The sequence below is a fragment of the Mytilus trossulus genome, chromosome 7 (genome assembly GCF_036588685.1).
Source record: "Mytilus trossulus isolate FHL-02 chromosome 7, PNRI_Mtr1.1.1.hap1, whole genome shotgun sequence".
Lineage (NCBI taxonomy): Eukaryota > Metazoa > Mollusca > Bivalvia > Mytilida > Mytilidae > Mytilus > Mytilus trossulus.
In genome coordinates this window covers 68,679,143-68,702,525 of record NC_086379.1, presented here as the reverse complement: position 1 = coordinate 68,702,525, position 23,383 = coordinate 68,679,143, and the positions used below count along the sequence as shown (strand labels likewise).

General features: G+C 33.2%; 1 protein-coding gene across 1 annotated transcript; it reads left to right on the top strand.

The window, feature by feature from the left end:
- Nucleotides 1–10,216: 10,216 nt before the first annotated feature.
- Nucleotides 10,217–23,079, top strand: LOC134725668 (uncharacterized). The gene is made up of 2 exons (XM_063589682.1): nucleotides 10,217–10,352; nucleotides 20,051–23,079. The coding sequence occupies exon 2, from the start codon at nucleotides 20,065–20,067 to the stop codon at nucleotides 23,059–23,061; it is 2,997 nt and encodes a 998-aa protein (XP_063445752.1). The 5' UTR covers nucleotides 10,217–10,352; nucleotides 20,051–20,064; the 3' UTR covers nucleotides 23,062–23,079.
- Nucleotides 23,080–23,383: the final 304 nt, after the last annotated feature.

The following is a 23,383-nucleotide window of genomic DNA, read 5'->3' as shown; positions in this document are numbered from 1 at the left end:
GCCAGACATGCGTTTCATCTACAAAAAACACATCATTGAGGTTCAGATAAAAGTCAAACGCCAAACAAATTTACGTAATTAAAGAGCAAAACACCCCTCATCTTAGATACCAGGATTAAATTTTGTTTCTACGCCAGACGCGCGTCTCGTCTACAAAGGACCCCAAAATTTCCAAAGGTTTTGTCAAATAAAGATATATATACTTCGGCCATTCAAAGTTTAACAAAAAGTAAACTTATAAACATATGGCAATACCAATGATATCTAGTCTCAAAACATGAATGTTTACTACTTGACTTGTGTTACACTTAGTGAGGTAAAAAATTCCAGCAATGGCATCTTAGTGGTTGTCAAACTACTCTCTGAAGACATCAAGTCAATAATTGTGTACGCCAGACGCCTGTTTAACAACAAAAGACCTACAAGTGACGCTAGAACAAAACATACAGTTAAAAGCAATACAATCCGTTCTCATCTAATGGTTCAACAGTGGCGATATTTTCTACTTCAACATGACCGATAAAATATATAAAAGAGAAGCGATATGATAATAGTTATCAAAGGTACCTAGGATTATAATTTAGTACACAAAACGCGCGTTCCGTGAACATAAGAATCATCAGTATAACGCTCATATCAAAATATTTATAAAGCCAAACAAGTACAAAGTTGAAGAGCATTGAAGATCCAAAATTCCAAAAAAAAGTTATGCCAAATACGCCTAAGGTATTGCATAGAATAAGAAATTCCTTAGTTTTTCGAAAAATTCAAATTTTTATAAACAGGAAATTTATAAAAACGACCACATTATTAGTACTGCACGAGGCAACAATCAAACGTAGTCAAAGAAACAAATTAAAAAGGGGGTTCATTTTGTCTTTTTCGGTTCAGTTTTGTTTTTCTTAAATAAGGAAAAAAAAGGAGCTCGGTGCATGAAACTTAAGAGCTATAAGTACCCAACAAAGTTCAAAACACACAATTTTACCTACTTGGACTCATAAATTAAATATTTCATGGAGTGATTGATTTCATAGGTACATGGAGACCGTACACATTTTTCGTACCTCCTCTTTACAAATTCTGTTATATGACTTTTGTTTTTTATTTCATTAATTCTGTTATTTTAATTATTTGAACGTTTTTTCTGTAAAAGCTTAGCAGTAGTTGAAAAAAAACTGTTTAAAATATTGGGTCCACAATTCTGCTCAACTTCGTACTCTTTTTGCCCTAAATATCTTTTTTGGTTCACTCTTAAGTCTTTTTGGCCAAATTTTCAAATTTTAATATGTCTCACATTCATAATTTCACGCTTGCAGTACGTGCATTGTTGAATAACTGAGTTGTTTGGGCATTTGTCATGTTTGGATATATTTTTACAGGATAAATAGTCAATAAAAGCCGTTTTGCAAGTAGTAGAGCCATCAACACAATTGGTGTCACCTTTACAAAACTTTCAATTTTTGATATTCTATTACTTAACATTTTTTTTTATCATAGGATATCAAAGCTGTTAAACTTTTAGAAAATTTTGGTCCTCAATGCACTTAAACTTCGTCCTCTATTTGTCCTTTTGAACTTTTTTGTATTTGACCGTCACATATGAGTCTTTTGTAGACGAAACGCGCGTCTGGGGTAAATACAAAATGTTATCCTGGTATCTATGATGAGTTTATATACGCTTCTTGCCGATCTGATGTGTCAAGTCTTTTTGCAACAAATTATGTATTAAAGTTGATCTGGGTTACAAATTAAAAAAAAAATGTGGTTTGATGACGTTTCTTATTTGGCTTTTTAACTTTTTTATTCGAGCGCAACTGGATATGCGTCATCTATGATAAGTTTATTCATAGATTAACAACAGCAACGAACAAATTTGCAATTAGTAAGGATGTTTTTGGATGCTTCAATCATGACTGCATGACGTCTTTTCTGTATATGAGGAATAAAGGCAACAGAAGTATACCGCTGTTCAAAAATCACAAATCGTTTGAATATTATTGAAATAAATCAGGGTTACAAATTAAAACCGAGAGAAACACATCAAATTTAAGTGGAAAACAAAGAAACAACAGGAACACTGAAATGCAACAAAAAACAAACGCCAAATTACATAGAAACGAACCGTTGATAACAACTGCCATTTTCCTGACTTGGTAAAGGACATTTTAAAGAAAAATGGTGGGTTTAACCTGGTTTTATGGCTTGTCAAACCTCCCGCTGATATAGAAATGTTAACAAAATCATTGCAAAATGACAACATTGCGTGATCGAAATGCAGCACAAACACACGCACGAAGACTAATCACCGAGAAACGCACAAACAAATAATATAATAGTCTACTCAACATACAAGCCGCAGATCAACAACTAACATATTTTATCAACGACAAACACCACAGGACATAATAAACAGTGACGCACTTATAAAACGAATATGTTATCATGAAAGTCATACAATTCTTTTCGCACAGTCCAAACAATTATCATGATAATTGAAAGGCTATTTTATAATTACTTTTCTCATCCCTAAGGAGTAATTGTCCTTTATAGTCAATTTTTAACAATTTTTATAAAATTTGTAAATTTTTACTAACATTTTCCACTGAAACTACTGGGCCAAGGTCATTATAGATAGAGATAATTGTAAATTGCAAGAATGTTCAGTAAAGTAAGATGTACAAACACATCACTATTACCAAAACACAATTTTGTCATGAATCCATCTGCTTCCTTTCTTAAATACTCACATATACTTAGGTGAGCGACACAGGCTCTTTAGAGCCTCTAGTTTGGACTGTAAACAACAAGACAAAACACATATTCCAATCGAAACCACATCAGATACATCATAAATAGATACATGAATGTTGGATGTATACAATACCGAGACACGTTGTATAACAATGCCAATGTACACTCAGTTAAACAATAATATTCGGGAATAGTTCACGTTCTGTATTAGCAGACAGACACTGTAGATGTTGAACCACAATCTAAGACGTGGTAAATGACATTTGTTAGTTAAGACACAGACACATTGTATAGATCAACCCATTAGTGATGGTGTTCATAAAATTTACAAAGTGTCATTTGTAATCTTTACATGCACACTCCTGTACATGAAGTCCGTATAGTGTGAACATGCACGAGCAAAACGTATCAACTGAGATATGTAAACATCATACGACGGAGCAGAGTGTATGTTACTGTTGCGAAATAGGAAATTGATGAAATCGGAAAGTTGAAATCAACCCGATAGATTTTAGTGTTAAGTCATTCATCTGTGTCAATACTTGTGAAAGATCAACGTACAAAGCAGTCCTTCTTGTTTCAGTTGTTGTATATTTAGTCTCAAGTTCACAGGAGTAGTGACTGAAATAAGTGTTATTCAGTGATAGGAAATCATCAATATATCTAAAAGAGGAATTAAATAAAATTGCAATGAATGTATTTTTTTTCTTTTAAAAGGTTTTGAATGAATTCTGCTTCATATGAGTACAAAAACAAGTCGGCCAGAATTGGTGCACAAATAGTACCCATTAGAATACCAACTGTCTGTTGAAATATTATTCCTCTAAATTTGTCGATTTGAAAGTCCAGCATTTTGATGATATCATCTTTAGTATATTTTCTGATAGAATCAGTTTCAGTGGTTCTTCATAAAAAATATATATAAATTAACGATAACCATTTTAGAGAAAAGGTTCTGTTTAATGAAATGGTAAAATCGATCTTCCAATTAAGCATATAGAAAAGTAGTGTTAAGCGTTAAAAAAAGAGGTCTTAATCTATCTGTGGTGTCACTTTTGTGCGTCGATCCAGTCGGGTGACATACAAAATGCGTGGTTCGGCTGGGTTTTTTTAAGTGCTGAACTAGCTTGTTTTACGCATTAGTTTTTATTCAGTGGTTAGTCACCACTTCGGTTGACAATTATATGGTCATTTTTATAGATTTACTGTTTGAAAAAGTATGAATTATTCTAAGAACTAAGGATATTCTTATCCCAGTCTGATAACCTTGGCTGTATTTGGCACAACTTTTAGGAATTTTTGGTCATCAATGCTCTTTTTGTTTGTTTGGCTTTCTTAACTATTTGACATGAGCGTCACTGATGAGTCTTATGTAGAAGAAACACGCGTAGGGCGTATTAAATCATATTTGTGTATTTGTGTATTTCTCTGTCCTGAATGTTCTACCATTCATTTGTTTTGTAGTCATTTTAGTGTTATCTTTAACATTGCCATACAATCAGGAGGTTTTGCTAGCAACAAAACCAGGCTTAACCCACTTTTTTTCTTAAAATGTCCTGTACTAGATCAGGAAAATGACAGTTGTTATCTTATAGTTCGTTTCTGTGTGTGTTGCATTGTTGTTTGGTTGTTTGTTGCACTTAGGTGTTTCTGTTGGTACGTTGTTTTTCTCTTATAATTGATGTGTTCCCTCAGTTTAAGTTTGTAACCCGGATTTGTTTTCTCTCAAACGATGTATTACTTGCGAACAGCAGTGTACTACTGTTGCCTTTATTTAATGTTGCTGCAAAATTGCAGAGATTTTTTTTATCTAAAATTTTCAAAACTTCTTAATATCTACTGCTATTAGCAGTAGACCTTTAGAACTTTTGAGAATCCACATATGATTAACACCTCTGGTTGAATATATCTAAATACAATATTTTACTTCTTTTACTGTAGAAAGAATAGTAATTAACATGTACTAAGAATAGTAGTCAACACTTTAGGAAGATGGTAAGTCGAAGATCTTGACGATCCAGCTATGCACCTTTCTTTATACAGAGCTTTATAAAGTTTTGTATCCAGAAAAATGACGGTAGATTGGCAGAACCATGTAACTATTGCTAACTGTGAAATTTAGCTTATGAAATCATTCAGAGTTGAAGCAATAAGTTATAATGTTGATAAATTAAAGACATCTTATTTTATTCTAACAGCATTTTCCATCAACAACATCCCTATCTGTTCTCTAAATGTATTATAAATGTGTTGCTTTTTGAAGATAGGAAGAAAAGTGAGATTGACTGATAGATTTTAGCAGAGACATATTATATGTCTCTGATTTTAGCAATTCATTATTGATAATTTAACAACAGAATAAACAAAGGAAATGTGCTAGAATCCATGACGTTTTCTATGATTCGTGATGTTTGTTTAAAAATATTTAAAATGAAGGAATTGCTTACCCGTCAAGATATGAGTTTTTTTCACGGCATGTAAGAAAAAGTTCTGCTGCTAGGAAGCTTGTTTTGTCAGAACTACAGCAAAGTTTGTAATAACTATTTTAGTTAACATTATGACTGTTTCGTTATGCAAAACATGCAAATGTCTAATCTTTTTATTGAATGTATTGGATGCTCCTAACAAAAAGCTGTAAAAATTTGATAGATTCAAGTAAATACTTTGAAAGTCATAAACTTAAATTATGACTTCTGAAAAAAAAACCACAAATTTAGAAATTGAAATTATTCACCTAATTTGAAATAATCTTCCGAACTGTCAAATGTTAAATTGAAACATTTATAATATGTGTATTAAACTGGCAAAAGAGACGGTGACAATATGCATCCCCATTTTGCTACAATAAAAATGGTAACAACATGACTGCACTTGGCATTGAAAGTTTCTTGTTTCCATAACAATCAATACTGGATCTTTCGAGAAGAATGTTATTTCTTATGTCGGTGCACCATTACAAACCCCTCTTTTTTAATTTCTTTGATGCTAACATAGAAAGAACCAGGTTTGGCCCACCATATATTTTTGTTCTTAAATTTTCTATACCCAGTTAGGAAAATGGCAGTGGTTATCAAATAGTCTGTTTTTATGTATGTTTGTTGGTGTTTGCTTTTGTTGCATTTCAGTGTTTCTGTTGTTCCAGTGTAATCCTCTCATAGGTGATTCTTCTAAACCTTAAGATGATGTTAGGAAGCAAGAGAATCGCCGATGATTGCAATACACAATGTATTGCTGGTCAACAGCAGTCAAGTTATAAGTCCAGAATTGAAATTTGTATGCAAAGAGAAGACACAAGATTGGAAAAGGTTGTGTCTACAAAGAGTTGTATTGCATACTATTAAATAACAGCCGAAGACTAGTGGTAAAACTGTTTCCGAACTGAAATAACTGCATGACAAAGATTTGATTTGATAATTAAAGAGATTTCCTTACATCATTCTTATTATGAAAACTTGCAAGATAAATTTCAGAATACAACTACCAGATTATTGGAACTCCAGACAAAGTTAATCGTCTGATACCTATTACCTCGATTTAATGAACCACATGTCTGATGCACCCAGAAACTACCTATTTTCACACAATCCGTACATTTAAACAACAATCTTAATTAAAGAATGGGTTTACGATTTCTTTTAATTTGGTTACCAGGCAATGCATATGGTCGACCCAATCACTCGACCCAATATAAGTTATGTCTTATACTTTACGATGTTGTTATAATTAACAACAAAACAGTCACAGAACAAAGAAAAGTTTAGCTACAAGAAGTATAAGACAAAAAGTGTCACTGAAATGAAGTGAAATTAACCAAAAGTACCATTTATTTTTGTAACTGTCTAGATAACAATGGTGGTTACGTGGACACAGATTTAATTGATATTAGATTGGTAGTAAGTGAGGTCAAATGCTCATAGTCAAGAGAGAAATATTGCTGACGGCAGCAGAACCCCAGATAAAACTGAAAAGAACTATTTCACTAAAGATACAGTTTTGTTACCTTTATTATTGAATATGATTTCAAAATTTACGAAGTCTAAACCTTGCTTTGAAAGTGTAGTTTTCAACGAGTGTGTTCTATGCTTGAAAATGAGAGGCGAAAGGTACCAAAGAAATATTCAAACGCATAAGTCGAAATAAACTGACAACGACATGGCGGACAAAGGAAAAAAAAGAAAAACAACAGTTCACAAAACACGACATAAAAACAGTAATACCATCAAAACATGTGGTAGATCTCAGGTGATTCGGAGGAGTTAGCAGAGGCTAGCACTCGTCGTGTTGCTCGCTTTGGTATATGACAAACCCGGGAAATACAATCCCTGGAATATATCGTATCAACTGGAAGATATATTCACCGTATGCGGCTATGTTCACAAGTGGAAAACACAAACATCTCAGAAACAAATAAGGCAATTACATTGTAAAAGAGAGGCGAAAGATACTAAAGGGACATTTAAACTCATACGTCGAAAATAAACCGACAAAGACGTGGCTAAAAAAGAAAATGACCAGCAGAAAATAAGCAGAACACAAAACACAGAACACAGAACAGAAAACTGAGTAAAAAGAACCCCTGTGAACCTGTGATGGTATTCACAGACCAGTTTAGTTGAGACAAAACATTTTTTTCCTTATGATCTTTTGCAGATCAATTGTATAATTATGATTATACAGATACATGCACCTTTCCTGGTTGACTGTTAGTTCTTAACGTTAGCACCATCCATGTGACCAGTACGTACCCCGTCATGTTAAATTTTCACTCAGTCGAGCGTCACAATCGGCTTATACGTTAATGCGATGCATACCTAAAATTAAAAAACCTTAAAGGATCTAATATGTCTTACAACAGTTTTAGACTGATAATCTCTAAAATATCATTATAGATTAAGATAAATAATAGTTTATTAAATTGTCACATATTGGTCTACATTAAAATACATACCAACATCATAAAAAAAGGAGCAATACCCAGCCTATAAAGAATACGAGACACATTATATACAAACGATTAATTAATAGACAACTTTCGAGTTCATCCGTCACCGGAAAAAACTCGTCAATTATACGCGCCTTTATCATCGTCATTTGTGCGTTTAGGGGCGTCGTCACTTCCTTCCAATGTTGAGCGAGTGGTTGGAAAACTATAATTCTATATTGTACGAATTATTCGGCAAATTGAATTCTCAAAATTGACAATCAACACTGCTGTCATTAGGGAAATGTTAGTAAGTACCTACAGAGCAACCATTATTTCTAGTTTATCCTGCACAAAGACGATCACTAAGACGCTTGATGAACGTAAATAGTGCAGGGATACAGGCGAGCCCCTCTATCTGGTAAATGACGTCATAAAGGCGTGTATAATTGACGAGTTTTTGCCGGTGACGGATGAACTCGAAAGTGGTCTATTGACATGGATTATATTTTTAGTTTGGATCGATGCAGGCTCTGCAGACAGCATCACGTAAAAAAAAACCCGAACCCGATCTAAAATCCAGCTTGTACTGAGATTCCTAAAGGAACAGAAAAACCACTTATTTAAAAAAAAATCAGCAATTTGTAGTTACGAACCCTATGATAATATAACTCAATAACCGGGACAGCAGAATTTAATGTTACGTTATACGTGTAGCAGATCTCATTTTTTACAAATAAGATGAAATGCACATGTTTCAGAAAACCAAAGAAGAGGTATGCAACAGTGGCGAATTCAGGAATTTTCATAAGTGGGGGTCCACTGACTGACCTAAGAGGGGGTCCACTCCTGTCATGATTCAGTGATTCCCTATATATAAGCAACCATTTTTTTTCCAAAAAAGGGGGGGGGGCAATTTTGGTATTGTGTGGCTATATGTGGCTAAATATATGTCCTATTTTCGGTGCAAAAGATTGTTAGCATGCATTTTGTGTCCGGTGATACATGGACATGTATGTATAGCTTCATTAAAAGAAAAGTACAAATAAAAACAGCGTTCTCATGATCAATATCTATGTCCGGACACAAAATGCACGCTAATTACATTTTGCACCGGAACCTTGTCACTAATTGAAATTTTGCACCGGAACCTTGCCGCTAATTGTATTTGGCGGTGATGCATTCTTTATGGGAGACGCCTGTCCACGGGGGGGGGGGGGGTAACTTCGATATTTTTTTGGTAGGGGTGTGCCATTTTTGCTTTAAAAAACGTACCCATTTTAATATAACATTCACTGAAATTCAATACCTATAGTTATATAAAAATTTAAGAAAGAATGACCTATACTTATATACAATATTCAAAATATGACCCATGCTTATATAAGCACTAATTACTCATCATCACTCATAATTCATAAATATACCAGCTACCCTTAAGTTTTTATATATGAATTGACATCGGTTGTTGCACATATATTTTATAATGTAGAGTTCTCAATTTACGGCATATTTATATATGATATGAAAATCAATATACAGTTATCAAACGTAAATGCATTTTAATATAGGATGTCATTAAAAAGGAGGGTTATTCTTATATAAAATTTCGCAAAATTATGACCCATATTTTTGGCACATCCCCGTATACCCAATAATAGGAAGCTGACCCCCGTGCGCCTGTCACGGCGACGCACCCAGTCACCTCCTTTTCCTTTTTGCGTTCAGCAGGGGACTCTCTGTCAACGTATATTTATTCCGCCTAACAGAAGTTCCAATGGAAACTTTATTATAAACATTGTCATGATATCTATTCCTGTTGGAACAACTTAATATTCTATACCATTTATTCCGTTAGGAACATATATTATAATATTTATTCCTGTGGAAATAATATTCCAGAATATATTTTCCTTTTGGAACTTATATTATGAAGGAACTTCTATTCCGTGACATCTCAACCAAGTTGTGTTTGTTACAGGTTTGTCTTTTTAATCGATATATAAGACATTAACATCGATGACTACTGTCACGTTAATTTGTATAAATATAAAGATAACTTTATTAGGACTTATTAGCATGTCAAAAGTTAGCATTTTGCGTATTTCGCGTACGCAAAGTTTAAGGTCCGTTCGATTAAGATCACAAAATGAATATTATATCATATGTTAATACAGACCACGAAGTATACAATTTAAAAAGACTACAATAATGTCTTCAGGCTTTATATTTTGATTTCATTTTTTGAATTATCTATAAACTGGGTGGAAATTCCTAATTCAACGGTTTGTCGAGCAGTGGTCGATGTGATTATTAGCAATCATTATGGATGGTATGAGAAATACTGCATGTACAACTACAAGTTTTTAGGATGCACCAGGGACGTATATAAGTCCTTGGATAATAAAATTTGGAACTAAATTCGTAATAAAACTTAAAAAAAAGTGTGTGGTGAGAGTCTTAACACTGTAACCTATTCGTGACTTTACATTCGGGCCGTTCTGGATGATCTTTCTCAGACTTTTCAAATAAATTAGATGTTCCTTTTGCAACCAAGTTTGATTGGATGATGTTAATTTTCCCGCGAAAAAGTCAGACGAACGTTACGTTTTCTGGAGAAAAATAAGTTGTTTACAATCTTAGTGAAGAAGAAATCTGGACTACTAGATCGAAGAATAAAGTATGCATATTTATAGGAAGTACACAGAAAGAAACAGTTCTTACGAATAATTGCATCGTTTTCTCTCTCTCAAGTACTCACACAAATGTGGGGCGAAAATGCCAGCGACAGCGTTGTTTACATACAGAAAATTACTCAACGTGCAGTTTGAAAAGTTTTAAATTCTAGCCTCCTCTAGATATATTACAGTTGGATGTGATTTTGATATCAGAAAGAAGAAATCTTTATGTTCATTTAAAGGAATTGTTAAGGCCGTGTTTACACCACAAAATCTGACCACAAAAATCTGCTCTTGTCTTGATCATGTATTTTATTCTGGGGCTTGGACCCACTATAAAAATTTTGTTTTTCTATATTTACAATTTTCTACAATGTATAGACACATATCAAGTCTCAACAATCGATTACTAGTCGATTAAAATAACTTTATATGACCCACCCATGATATTAAAGGGGCATAATGTTTTCTGGTCTATGCATCTGTTCATCCGGTCGTCCCGTTTCAGGTTAAAGATTTTGGTCGAGGTTGTTCTTGACGAAGTTGAACTTTAAACTTAGTTCTCATGTTCCCAATGATATGATCTCTCTAATTTTAATGACAAATTAAAGTTTTGACCCCAATTTCACGGGGGTACGTCTAAACACCGCTCAGGACCTCCTGAGTGCACTCAGGACATACAAAGTGCACTCAGGACCCTTTATAGTCATCGCATTTGCACACAGGATGTATGTATATATTCGTTACATGCTGCTTATATAAGAATTAAATTTTGGTAGAATTTAAAATTGAACTTACATAGATCTGTTAATTTTTGTAAAATAATGAGGGCACGTGTCACTGATTACACAACTACTGAGCCGTGAATTATCCAATCAACAACATTAATTGGATTATCTTTATCGATGTTTATGAATTGTGTTGTTTGTACAATGTTGCGTTTAAAATAGTTGAGATTGATTAATGTAGTTAAATTTAAATTATGCGCTGTGAATATATTGAAGGTCATTGAATTGTATGTTTATGGAAAAAAATAAGATAACCCATTCGATGTTCTTTTTCAGTTTATTTTTCATTTTGTCGGCTAAATTTATATTTTGTATTCTGCAGTTTATGAATAAAGAAAATAAAAAAGTCTGTAACAAGTTCTATTTTTCTTTTTCTCGCTCTACATATCAACTTAATAAACAAAAACAATGTTTACTTAATATCAAATTTTATTCTCAATAAACAATACACATAGTTAAAGAGAAAACAATTACATGTATGTACAATATTTACAATGACAATATTTACAATTTTAAAATAAGTCTAATAGCTTAGCTGTGTGCGTGCTGTCCTTTGTCTTTTCCTTTGGTTAGGCTTACGAGCAAGCTTCTGGGGTTTTGGCACTTCAAAATCTGAGCACGAAGACTTAGTCGTGGTTTGGATGGATTTTGTGTCGATCAACAGTCTCCGAAATAGTCTTTCTCGCTGTTCTTGTGTTTTCGAAACCCAACATTGGTACGATACGACATGTCTTCTGTACGGACCGAAAAGTTCATAATTTCCCATTCCATACAGGGAACGCTTCAAATCGATTAGTTGTACACGTACAATGTCCATCAGATTGGTTGCAAGGTCTGGAATTGGTTGTGGTTTCCACTCAACGGCTTTCTTAAATACATGATTCATGGACTCGCAATTGTTGTTTGTCCATAAACGGTCATGTTTAAGCTGCACTTTCGGCTGACGGACATAATCTTCTAGACGGTCTCGGAGATTAGAGTTGAAGTAGTTGGCAAAGGAAGAATATTTCGAGCTCAAATTATCTGCTAATAATTGTAGTCAGAAATCTATTGTAGTATATCTAGAGATATGAAAATACGAAAGAATTATTTGAACTATTAATGAATAAAACTAAAACTTTTCCGTATAATGAAAGAAATGTGATAAAAAAAATGAAAAAACGCCACTTTTTGTGATTAAATGTAATCTTAAAAGTAAATAATATATTCTTTTTTTTTCACTATGGAACAATACCATTAAAAAGTCTATTGTAATATATCTAGAGATATGAAAATACGAAAGAATTACTCATCTTGAATTTTGAATTAAGGATTTAACTAACACTTTTCAGTATAGATTTTTTTTTAAATAAAATTCGAAAATCTTTTCAAAGAAAATGTTTACGATATTTTTATCTATTAAGTTAATAAACCTTGCTCAATCTCTGGAAACACTCCTCGTAGTTGAAACGGGGTTTTGATCCCCAAGGACGCCACATTTTGCAATAAATTTTATCTATATTTTTGAACGTTTTCAAATGAGATGATTTGAATGAAAATTTCCCAACTTTATGTAGATTTCTCATATTTCTCAACTGACTCCAATTATTACAAACAAAACTAAAAGTTTATTTAACATTTTTTTCCAAAACAATATATCTTCTTTGTTCTATATTTTTCAAAAGACATCTTGGTTTTGTTTGTTTGCCAAGCTTACATGTATGAGGTTAGATCCATCACTAATCACTTCTAATTATTAAAGATCAAACGACCTAATCAACATGATAATTGGTATTCAATATAATCATCGGTCATGCCTGACATATTTCATAAAAACGGCGCGTGCCGATGAAAACTCAAATGACTTCTTAAATATAAAATGGATTTTATCGAAACCAAAACTATAAAATGAAGAATTAAATTATCTATCGAATGCATACCTTCACCACCCACTTAAACATAGATTTCATGTCCTGAGTGCACTTTGTATGTCCTGAGTGCACTCAGGAGGTCCTGAGCGGTGTTTAGACGTACCGATTTCACGGTCCACTGAACATAGGAAATGATAGTGTTAAGTTCAGGTTAAAATGTTTGGTCAACATCAAGGGTCCGGAAACGGTCATATTTGCCAGTCATGTCCTAAACTGAAACTATGATGTCCTAAACTTTTAATTTGGATTTAGGTCAAATTTTATTTTTCAACCGAAATAATTTCGGTCATTTCGTTGAGATCTACTTTCAAAATCGCCATTTTGAACATATTTTTGTTTTGTTATCTATTTCCTGTAATTAAACTGCCACTTCAATAAAGTGTTATAAACCTGAGGGCCCTCCTAATACATGTAACTATATTAATGCCTCAGGGAGCTATTGGCTAATGATTGCTAATCTCTTTACCTGTGTTTTTAATTCACACCTGGCAATTAATCACAAGCTCCAAACTATTATTATAAAGAAATAAAAAGTCCATACCAACTGGCTTCATTATTTAATTATTCAACAGGTCAGACAATTGTCAATTATGATTTAAAATTAAATTAAAACTTGGAAAAAATATTTTTTTACTTCTAACACACGTGCTTTGTTTACTATGTAATACGCATGCATGAAATTCTCTTCCACAGATTTAGACAATTAATTGTAAATTAAAAAAAAATTCATCCTAAATAAAGCTAGTACAACCATTTTAATTAATATTCTTACACTATTAAAGGTAAAATATTAAAAAGCCGATGATTTCCTGTGATTTGGATAAACAAAACTTATCCCCGAAATGAGTCCGGAATTGTTCGTTTTACTATTGTCGCAGTACATCCGGGTTTGAATTTTGACTTCAGAATCAAAGGAAACATGAGCGATAACTGAGAATATTATCGTTTTGAGTCATTAAAATCATTTTATTTTTAAATTGTTGCCTTACCTTGATTGCTCTTAAATGATTTTTGGAACATGGTAGGACAAATCATGAAGTAAATGCGATGCAACAGTGAAACAAGTTGTTGATGCTACGAACATGACGATCGAGTATGAGCATACTCATAATGAGTCTCATGCAGTAATGTGATTTTGACAATCATTTTTTGAAAAGGGGCATCAACTTTTAAGTTGTATGAAAATGACCGAAATTAGGTGAAAAAATTTCCGGATCCTTGGTCAACATATATAGTTTTTGATGAAGTTGAAAGTCCTGTCAACTTGAAATTTAGTACAGGTTTTCTCTATGATATGATATTTCTAGTTTAAATTCCAGATTAAAGTTTTGACCCCAATTTCACTGTCCACTGAACATAGAAAGTGATAGTGCGCGTGGGGCATCTGTGAACTATGGACACAATCTTGTTTTACTATCCATACAAGTCCCAATTGAAAAAAGACGTGCATCATATGATAAATAAAGGCAGCAGTGGTAGCTGCGAAAACGTAGCTCTATTGTCCTTTGATTTTTTTTGCCATGGTTAGCACATACCTGTCAACCTGTGACGATGAAAATGCAGGTCATGACCTGCATTGAAGAATCAAATCTCAGGTCATAACGCGTACGAACTTTTTCGAGCTGAATTTCAGTATTAATGGTACATTTTCTTATTATGTATATGGAAAATACCAAAACATCAATGCATGTTCACTTGGTTAAGTCATTTTATTCTAATTAATTATTATTTCATTGCACTTTTAAAGATTTTAATAAATTTGTGTAATAGTTTTATGTTCTTTACTTTTTGTAATTATCAGATGCTAGAATTTTTTTTCAATTGTAATTTAAAATGTTTGAGACTTTTGGCTCACACAGCAACTCTGAACAAAGTAGGAAATTAGACTAAGATAAAATATAGTAATACAGTTAAAGGCAGTATAAATGTAAAAAATAATTTTCAACTTTTTTTTTTAAATTGTATAAAAGTATTAAAATAATGAAAAGTTATTTTTCAAAATGTATTTGAATTCTAAATTTTTTATCATTTTATCTTTTTCACCCATAAAACGTAAATATAAGGAATAATTTTGAATGGTGACAAATTAGGGGAAGTAACTCTAACTCTATTTTGTAAATAAATGTAGAGCAGTTTATTTACGACCTAAAGCTAAGGTAATTGGTGTTAATTAACAGTGTGTTTGACACCAAAGCTGTCAAGTAAAGCCATGCACTTAATGGGTCACTTAAATTGACAGTTTACATAGCTAGATGAACTTCCTGTTCATGGAAGAATTACGAATTTGCCGGTATTTCAAAAGAATATTACTTATGAAATGAATCGCAAGGCTAAGAAATACGGGTGAAATCGGGTCATTTTCGGAATTCCCGGGTGATTTCAATGACCCGGCGGGTGTCCCGGGTGATCCCTCAGAATTGTGAAAATCTCGGGTCACATCCGCAGAAAACGGGTCAGTTGACTGGTATGTTAGCAAATAAAAAAAATCATCAAAAGGACCTTAAGAGCTACGTTTTCGCAGCTATAGTATACTGCTGTTCGAAATTCATAAACCGAATGAGAAAAAAACAAATCTGGGTAACACACTAAAACTGAGGGAAACACATCAAATATAAGAGAGAACTACGACACAACACAAACTTGTAAAAGCAGGATAAAGCAAATTAACAACATCAAAATAAATTTGAAGGCTCCTTTAAAGGTATTGTAGCAAGGCTTCCAAAACGGTCGTATATTCCGGTCATTTGTATAATGTCCGGTAAAAGACCGGCTGGGAAAAGCATGAAACGGTCATATTTTTTTTAGTTTTCCAGGCTTTTTCTGTCATTTTAATATAATTCACGATCTTTTTGACCAAACATTTTGCCTTGAACAGCCATACATTTCCGGTCATAAAAGTGACATGTTGATTAATTACTATCAAAACAACCCTTACTTCAATACTTTCTAATTTTAATCAATGCTAATTAGTTGTTGGACAGCTGAAAACTATACCTGTTCAGGTGACAGGTAAACTAATTTCAGTACCGGACATCGTATAAATTTAATTGTTCCATTCACAATTACTTTCGTACATTTCAGCGGTTTGTATCTAATTGATTTAGTCCAAAAGATCAAATTTATAATAAATTCATTTATAAACTTGATTTGATGAAACATTTACAAAGGTTTTACATGAAAAAATCGTCAGAACTACGTTGTATGAAGAAGAACACGTGTGCGCATGTGCACAGGTGGGAAATTCAATTATGCATCCTACATTTCTTCAAAATTCTAAAACTATCATTGATACCTGTACCTAACGTTCATTTCAAGTATTTTGTTGAAGAAATAACGTGGAAAGAGCTTCTTCGCTCAGTCGTGCTATGTAAACGTACACGGATTTTACGTATCCGTTTATGGTCCATGTTTTACCGTTGTCAAGTCAACATCTGGTTTTGAAAAATGTGACTTTAAAAAGGAAAATAAAGTTCTAGACAACGTCAATTTGCACAAATAAAAAGTCTTATGCAGATATGACCACGCTGATGTGCACACTTTGAATGATGCAATGCCAATTTTAACAGTTTATGACAGAACATCAAATTTTTATCAAAGTAAAGTTTAATATCGTTTTTAATCTAATGTCAATCATTGGGATGGCCATCTGATTACCATAATTGCCTTTTCAGGCTTTTGTGACTTAGTCTTGGGGATTAAAATTCGGATCAGATATAAAATGTCCGGCTGGCTCAGAAAAATTTTGGAAGCCCTGTATTGTAGGACTATGAAAGCCATGTGGCATGTAAAACCCCCCAGTGGCAGGTATGCAGATACAGGTTGATAATCAGGAATTTGAGAGTCACCAAGTTTATAAAATACTGTTAGTCAAATGGCACTGCACAAACAATGAAGCAAGATTGCCCAGGCAATTGTTTTTGCATGAATAGCTTAATTTGTTGGCTGTCCCGTTTTAATATCTGTTCTTAAAAAATAAATTGCTGTGTCAATATGTCCAATTTTGAAAGGTAATCAATGAGAAATTCACTGGGCACAACAGAACTTATCAGAAAACTTTTTACATAGGAATAAAACAAAACAATGAAAATATGAAATCTAAAAAAAAAGAGAACAATACACCTAATCGCTATTTATTCCATTCCAGATAAGTTCTAAAATTTAATTACACAACTTTTTCATCAGTTGAAGCTATCTAGGACCCTGTTTGAACAATTCATCATGCATGATCATACTTAATAATTATACCCTTTTGGACTAGTGAAATACTTCAAACAATTTTTATTTTACTTTTTTGTCGAGCCTTCGACTTTAGTCGAAAAAGCGAGACTAAGTGATCCTACTTTCCGTCGTCGTCGGCGGCGGCGGCGTCCACATATATTCACTCTGTGGTTAAAAGTTTTTGAAATTTTGATAACTTTCTTAAACTATACTGGATTTCTACCAAACTTGGACAGAAGCTTGTTTATGATCATAAGATAGTATCCAGAAGTAAATTTTGTAATAATAAAATTCCATTTTTTCTGTATTTTACTAATAAATGGACTTAGTTTTTCTGCGTGGAAACATTACATTCACTCTGTGGTTAAAGTTTTTAGAATTTTAATAACTTTCTTAAACTATCCTTGGTTTGAACCAAATTTTGACAGAAGCTTGTTTATGATTATAAGATGGTATCCAGAAGTAAATTTAAAAAAAAAAAAAATCCATTTTTTCCGTATTTTACTTTTAAATGGACTTAGTTTTTCTGAGTGGAAACATTACATTCACTCTGTGGTTAAAGTTTTTAAAATTTTAATAACTTTCTTAAACTATCCTGGGTTTGTACCAGACTTGGACAGAAGCTTATTTATGATCATAAGATAGTATCCAGAAGTAAATTTTGTAAAAAGATAACTCCATTTTTTCTGTATTTTACTTTTAAATGGACTTAGATTTTCTTCCAGAAGCTTCTTACAATCAAAAGATAGTATCAAGAGGAATGTTTTTATTGATTTTTTTCCTCATTTTTTGTTGAGCCTGCGATTTACAGCAAAAGTAGGCGAGACACTGGGTTCCGCGGAACCCTTACAAATTTTCTAAAAAAGTGGATCATAATCTATCAAAGTTTACTAATGATTGCTTTCTAAAGTTTTTCTTCTCTTAGACAGCTCACTACTGATGACCTCTATTTTTTGGAAGCCTGACCCGAACAGGAAGTTGTATAAATAAGTGTTTTCCCAGATTGGACTTAATAGCTATAAGGTGTATAGAACTCTGAAATCTAACAGTGACATGGAATGCTCTAGTCTCAAAAAAATATTTTCACATACTTAAATCTATGTGTCCTCCAACAAATTCTTATTTTATTACAAGGAATGTTTACATTTAAAGCTGTTGCACATGTTGCAATATAGGAACATTTTTGGTAGCCATATTATTATTGCTGGATGACCTTTAAAAATCATTGGTGAAAATATACATTGTATTCTTCCCCTTTCGAACACTACCATAGTTATTAAAAAAATCAGTTAAAGTTTTAGTGCTGGTCGAAGTCCAATAAATAATATTTAGAATTGAGAGAGAAATGATATGACATTTTGAAGTTTTGATTTGAGCTACATTTTGTATATAGACCAATCACGTTTCATATGTCCCATTCACATATTTTGAATTAAAGAGTAGAGATATGCATTAGCATGAGCCAAATTGAGTGAATCTTAATTTTACCATGAGATGGTAAATGCCAATAAATAGATTTCAATAATTAGAAGTGGTCTATGTGTTGCAGTGACTGTATAGTCCTATTTTTGTTGCAGAAAGTAATCTGGCTGTGGTGGCGTTAACTAACTACTTAAAAACTGGATGCTTCATACATTGTATATAGATGCCCTATGTTTAATATGAAGTTTCCATCTTCCATATGTCCATTGTCCTTGACATCATTTTCATCATGTTCATGGTTTATTGACTACTTGAAAAAAAGTTTTTCTCAAGGTATTGATCAAGTAATAAAATAACTATATTTAGTATGTGCAAGGTCCTCATGCCTGTCAGACAGTTTTCATCTGACCTTTACCTCATTTCAGGGATCAGTGAACAATTTAAACTTTTCGTGGTCAAGTCCATATCTGAGATACTATAAGCAATAGGTCTACTATACTTGGTGTATGGAATGATTGTAAAGTGTACATGTCCAACTGGTAGGTGTCATTTGACCTTGACCTTGTTTTCATTGTTCAGTGGTTAAAGTTAAGTTTTTTTTTGTTTTCAACTCTTTATTTAATACTATGTGTAATGTGTCAACTACAGTGATTTCATTAGTATTCGTTGGATACTAATTTTAGTGGGTACAGGTGAACGACAAATTAAGATGTTCAACGAATTTCAAATTTATAATAGGCTTTGTTTTCAGAAGTTGGCAAACCACGAAATCAAATATCCACGAAAATGCAAGTTTTCACAATCCACGAAAATTGATACCCACAAAAATAAATGAATCCACAGTATATATTGACACAAATTTGTGTATGACAGTATGAAAATATTTATGATTTTAATGTCAGTTTTGCATGTTTCATTTGACCATGACCTCATTTTCATGGGTCATTACTCAGTGTTAAGTTTTTATGTTGTGGATTGTTTTTCCAGTAAGAATCACATGCCCTTGACATCATTTGTCAATGTAAAAGTTTTCATGGTCAAGTTTTTTTCTTGGATTATACAAGCAATAGGTTAATTATATTTGTCTTATAGAATGATTGTAAGGTGTTAATATATTTCCAGTTAGATTTATCTTACCTTTACCTCATTTCCTATAACTTACAAGACACTTGCAGAAAAACTGTATACCTATGTACATGTATGACTAGCCACCAAAAGTCAATGGTCAGTAAAGCAGGCAAGACATTTCAGTATTTGCACATCTTGTGATATATTTCATTAATATGCTGCAATTGAATTTGTACTTTTTAACTGGTATTAAAAAGTGATGTATGTATTTCAACATTATCTTTTTTTTTGTAGGACATTGGCACAAGATGTCTTTCCAACCTGAAAAGAGAAAATCCTTATCAGATAGGTTTGGTTGTATACCATCAGTAGGTCATGGCCAGCAGAATGACAGTCAGAATTTTTCTAAAAGTTGGAAAGGCTCAGGACAAAAAAATAGTTCCTTTACAAGCAGTTATTCTAGAAATGAAAAGAAAGATCCTAAAAATACTCTTACAGTTTGTTTGAAAGTTAATCGTCAGAATAAAGATAACAGTTATGTGAATCGTCCATGTCAACCTCTACGTATGGAATGTCGTGACAAACCATCGGAAATAGCGAAACAGTTTTCAAGAAATGGATCTCAGGACAGTAAAGAAAACAGTGTCAACTTCAACCACGGTTATGGACGTCAAGTTGCTGTCAAAGACACTTGTGTCAACGGAGAGTTGAGAAACAGTCATGACCAGTCTCTAAGGCATGAAATTGGAATAACAAGTCAAACCTTACCGCTAAATCGGATAGACTATAATCATTCTTCGAGGGAAGCTTCTGCCTTGTTAAAAACTCCTCCCAAATTTGATGGAAATAACTCAATATTCACGACAAGAACTTCACCTCAATTTGTTGGTAATTATTCAAAAGGTTCTGCTTTCCAAAATGAAAGATATAATCCGTTAGAGCAAAGAGGTATTACAAACATTGATAGAAATGCTCCAGTAATAAATTCTTATAGACAAGGTGGATATTGTAATCAGTTTCCAGGGCAGGTAGCAACTGTACCACCTTCAAGTATGAATAGAAAGTCTCCCTACTTAGAAAGATCTAACAACATGAACAATACTGTTAATAACATTGACACAAATAGAGCAATGTTTAACACTAGTCCACAATTTTCTGGCAATTTCAATAGTACAAGACAAACGGCACCTAATGAGACACAGTTACAAAATAGCCATGCTGGTTCACAATTCAACAGCAGTCCTCGATTCATCCAAACTACACCATCTCAAGTGAGCAATCAAGGGTTCGCATTGCAACAACCACCACATATAACATCTCAAATGTGCACTAAAGGATATGCACAACATACACAGCCTCCAACGAGCATTCAAGGGAATGCTCAGCAACCAGCGCAACATACACAGCCTCAAACAGGCAATCAGAGGAATGGTCAGCAACAACCACAACATACACAGCCTCAAACAGGCAATCAGAGCTTTGCTCCACACCAACCCCAACCTTTCATCAACAGCAACATAAGAGATCCAAGGAGTCCAGGATTTTTACAAAATGATCTTTGTAATGCCAGATCTTTTCAGTATGCTCCTGAAAATCATGGGTTTTATGGAAATGAGTTGACACCAAACTATTCAGGTCAAAATAAAAGTCCAGTGGACAGGAATAAGAATTTTATAAATAATGGCAACTTTAACCAGCATAATGAAAAGGCAGTGCCATATGAACCATTTGGATTGATCAACATTGTAACACCCGAGAAAACACCTTTTCAGGTCAACAAAGTCCCTATTGGCTCTAAACAACATACATTTATTCCTCCAGGGCAACAGCAAATGATACCTGCAGTTTGTGTAAATAGGTCATGTAATAGTCCCAACAGTCCTACGTTTAGTTCAGACAGTGAAATGTCTCTTGATTCTAATGTTGTAAGTGAATCGTCAAGCCAAGGTTTAAAAGAGAAAATCAAGCCAACCGGGTTTTATAATGATGTAGAAGAGTTGACAAAAAAGTTTTTTGGAAAATGTGAAAAATTAACAAAAACCTCGGAAGATAAGAAAACATTGGAGAAGATTAATACTCAACTCCATACAGAAATTATAACTGCTTTAAATAGTTGTAACCAAAATACCATATCTCCAGATGCTTCACAGATTGCAGAAGAAATAGACCAGACTAAAAATAAAACATGCCAACAAGATGGGATGTCTCCAAAATTGGTCATTGATGAAAGTAAAAAAGAAGGGGAAGATAGTGAACAGGAGAGGTTTGAAGGGAGGACACTGCTAAAAGGTGGTGTGAAACCCAGACACGTTCCAAAAATGTTGATTGACAAGCCAGGTCAGGGTCCACCAAATGACAGAAGAACAGTTTATATGACTTGTAGAAATTTATTGGAATTGCCATTGCCAAAGTGGGCGGCTGAAGCTCTTGGAAAAAATGTTTTGGAACATGATATAACAAATGGACATAATAAAGAAAGTAAACCCTCCAAGACTAAAAATGAGAAAACAAAAAAAGAACTAGTAGTAACAAATAAACTTGAGAAAAGGTTAACAGAAATATTTAATGTTAAAGATGGGGACAAAAAAGGTATTGAAACAAAGGTGAATCAGAAATCTGAGAATTTGAAGGATCAGAAAAAATTGCCCAACACAAGAAAAATAACAGATTCAAAAGATGTGAAAAAATCTTCAGACCAAACAAAGAAAATTCAGCCATCTAAAGATTCAAAGAGGTCTGTATCAAATGGAAATTATAAATCCAATAAGAAAGTAAAAACAAGTGATAAAGTGGATTTAACCCTAGGGGGAACTCTACTTGCTAAACAGATGGAAAGCAATACAGTTAAGCAAAAACCAGTACAAAAAGAAACAGTTAATATTTCCACTTCATCCAGTTATGCCAGTAAGAATGGTTCTAGAGATAACTCAAGATCAAGAGATAATTCAAGGTCAAGAGATAATTCAAAGTCTAGGATTTCAAGGTCGAGAGAAAGTTCAAGGTCCCGTAATAGGTCAAGATCAAGAGACAGACATTCATGGAAAACAAACAAATATTCAGATTCACAATACAAACGTACAGAACAAAACAGTTACAGATCAAGGTCACGTGATGTTCGTAATCGTTCACCTTTAATCAGTGGAAAAAAATCTAATGCCAAGCATGGACTTGACAGAGCAGTTGAAAATGTAACGGCAACTATTAAAAGTATTATTGGCAAAGACTTAAACTGGCCTTATAATGAAAGTGACAATAAAAGTTTTGATATGTATGATTTCAGGGGACGTGATGATATTGGTAGCTAGAATGATAAACAAACTACTCATCAACTGTAAGCAGCATACAGTAAACAAGTGTGATATATAGTTATAAATAGTATAATTAAACTGCATTTCCAGAAAAGGACAAAAGTTATAATTTTAAAGGATGGATGAGGGGATTGCAAAAAGAAGTCTTGAGGACATATACTATTAGTTTGCATTCATTTTCTGTAGCCCATTTATCATTGTTAAAAAAATGTTTCACTTGTTTGTCATTCTCATTGAAATGCATATAATGGTTTATATTTTTTCATAAGATATTAGGATAATAATCTAAAGTATGGCCCTTTAACTCAATGGTCAATAA

Bases quoted from the DNA above. Each gene is read 5' to 3' on its own strand.
- LOC134725668 (XM_063589682.1), top strand. From the start codon at position 20,065: ATGTCTTTCCAACCTGAAAAGAGAAAATCCTTATCAGATAGGTTTGGT.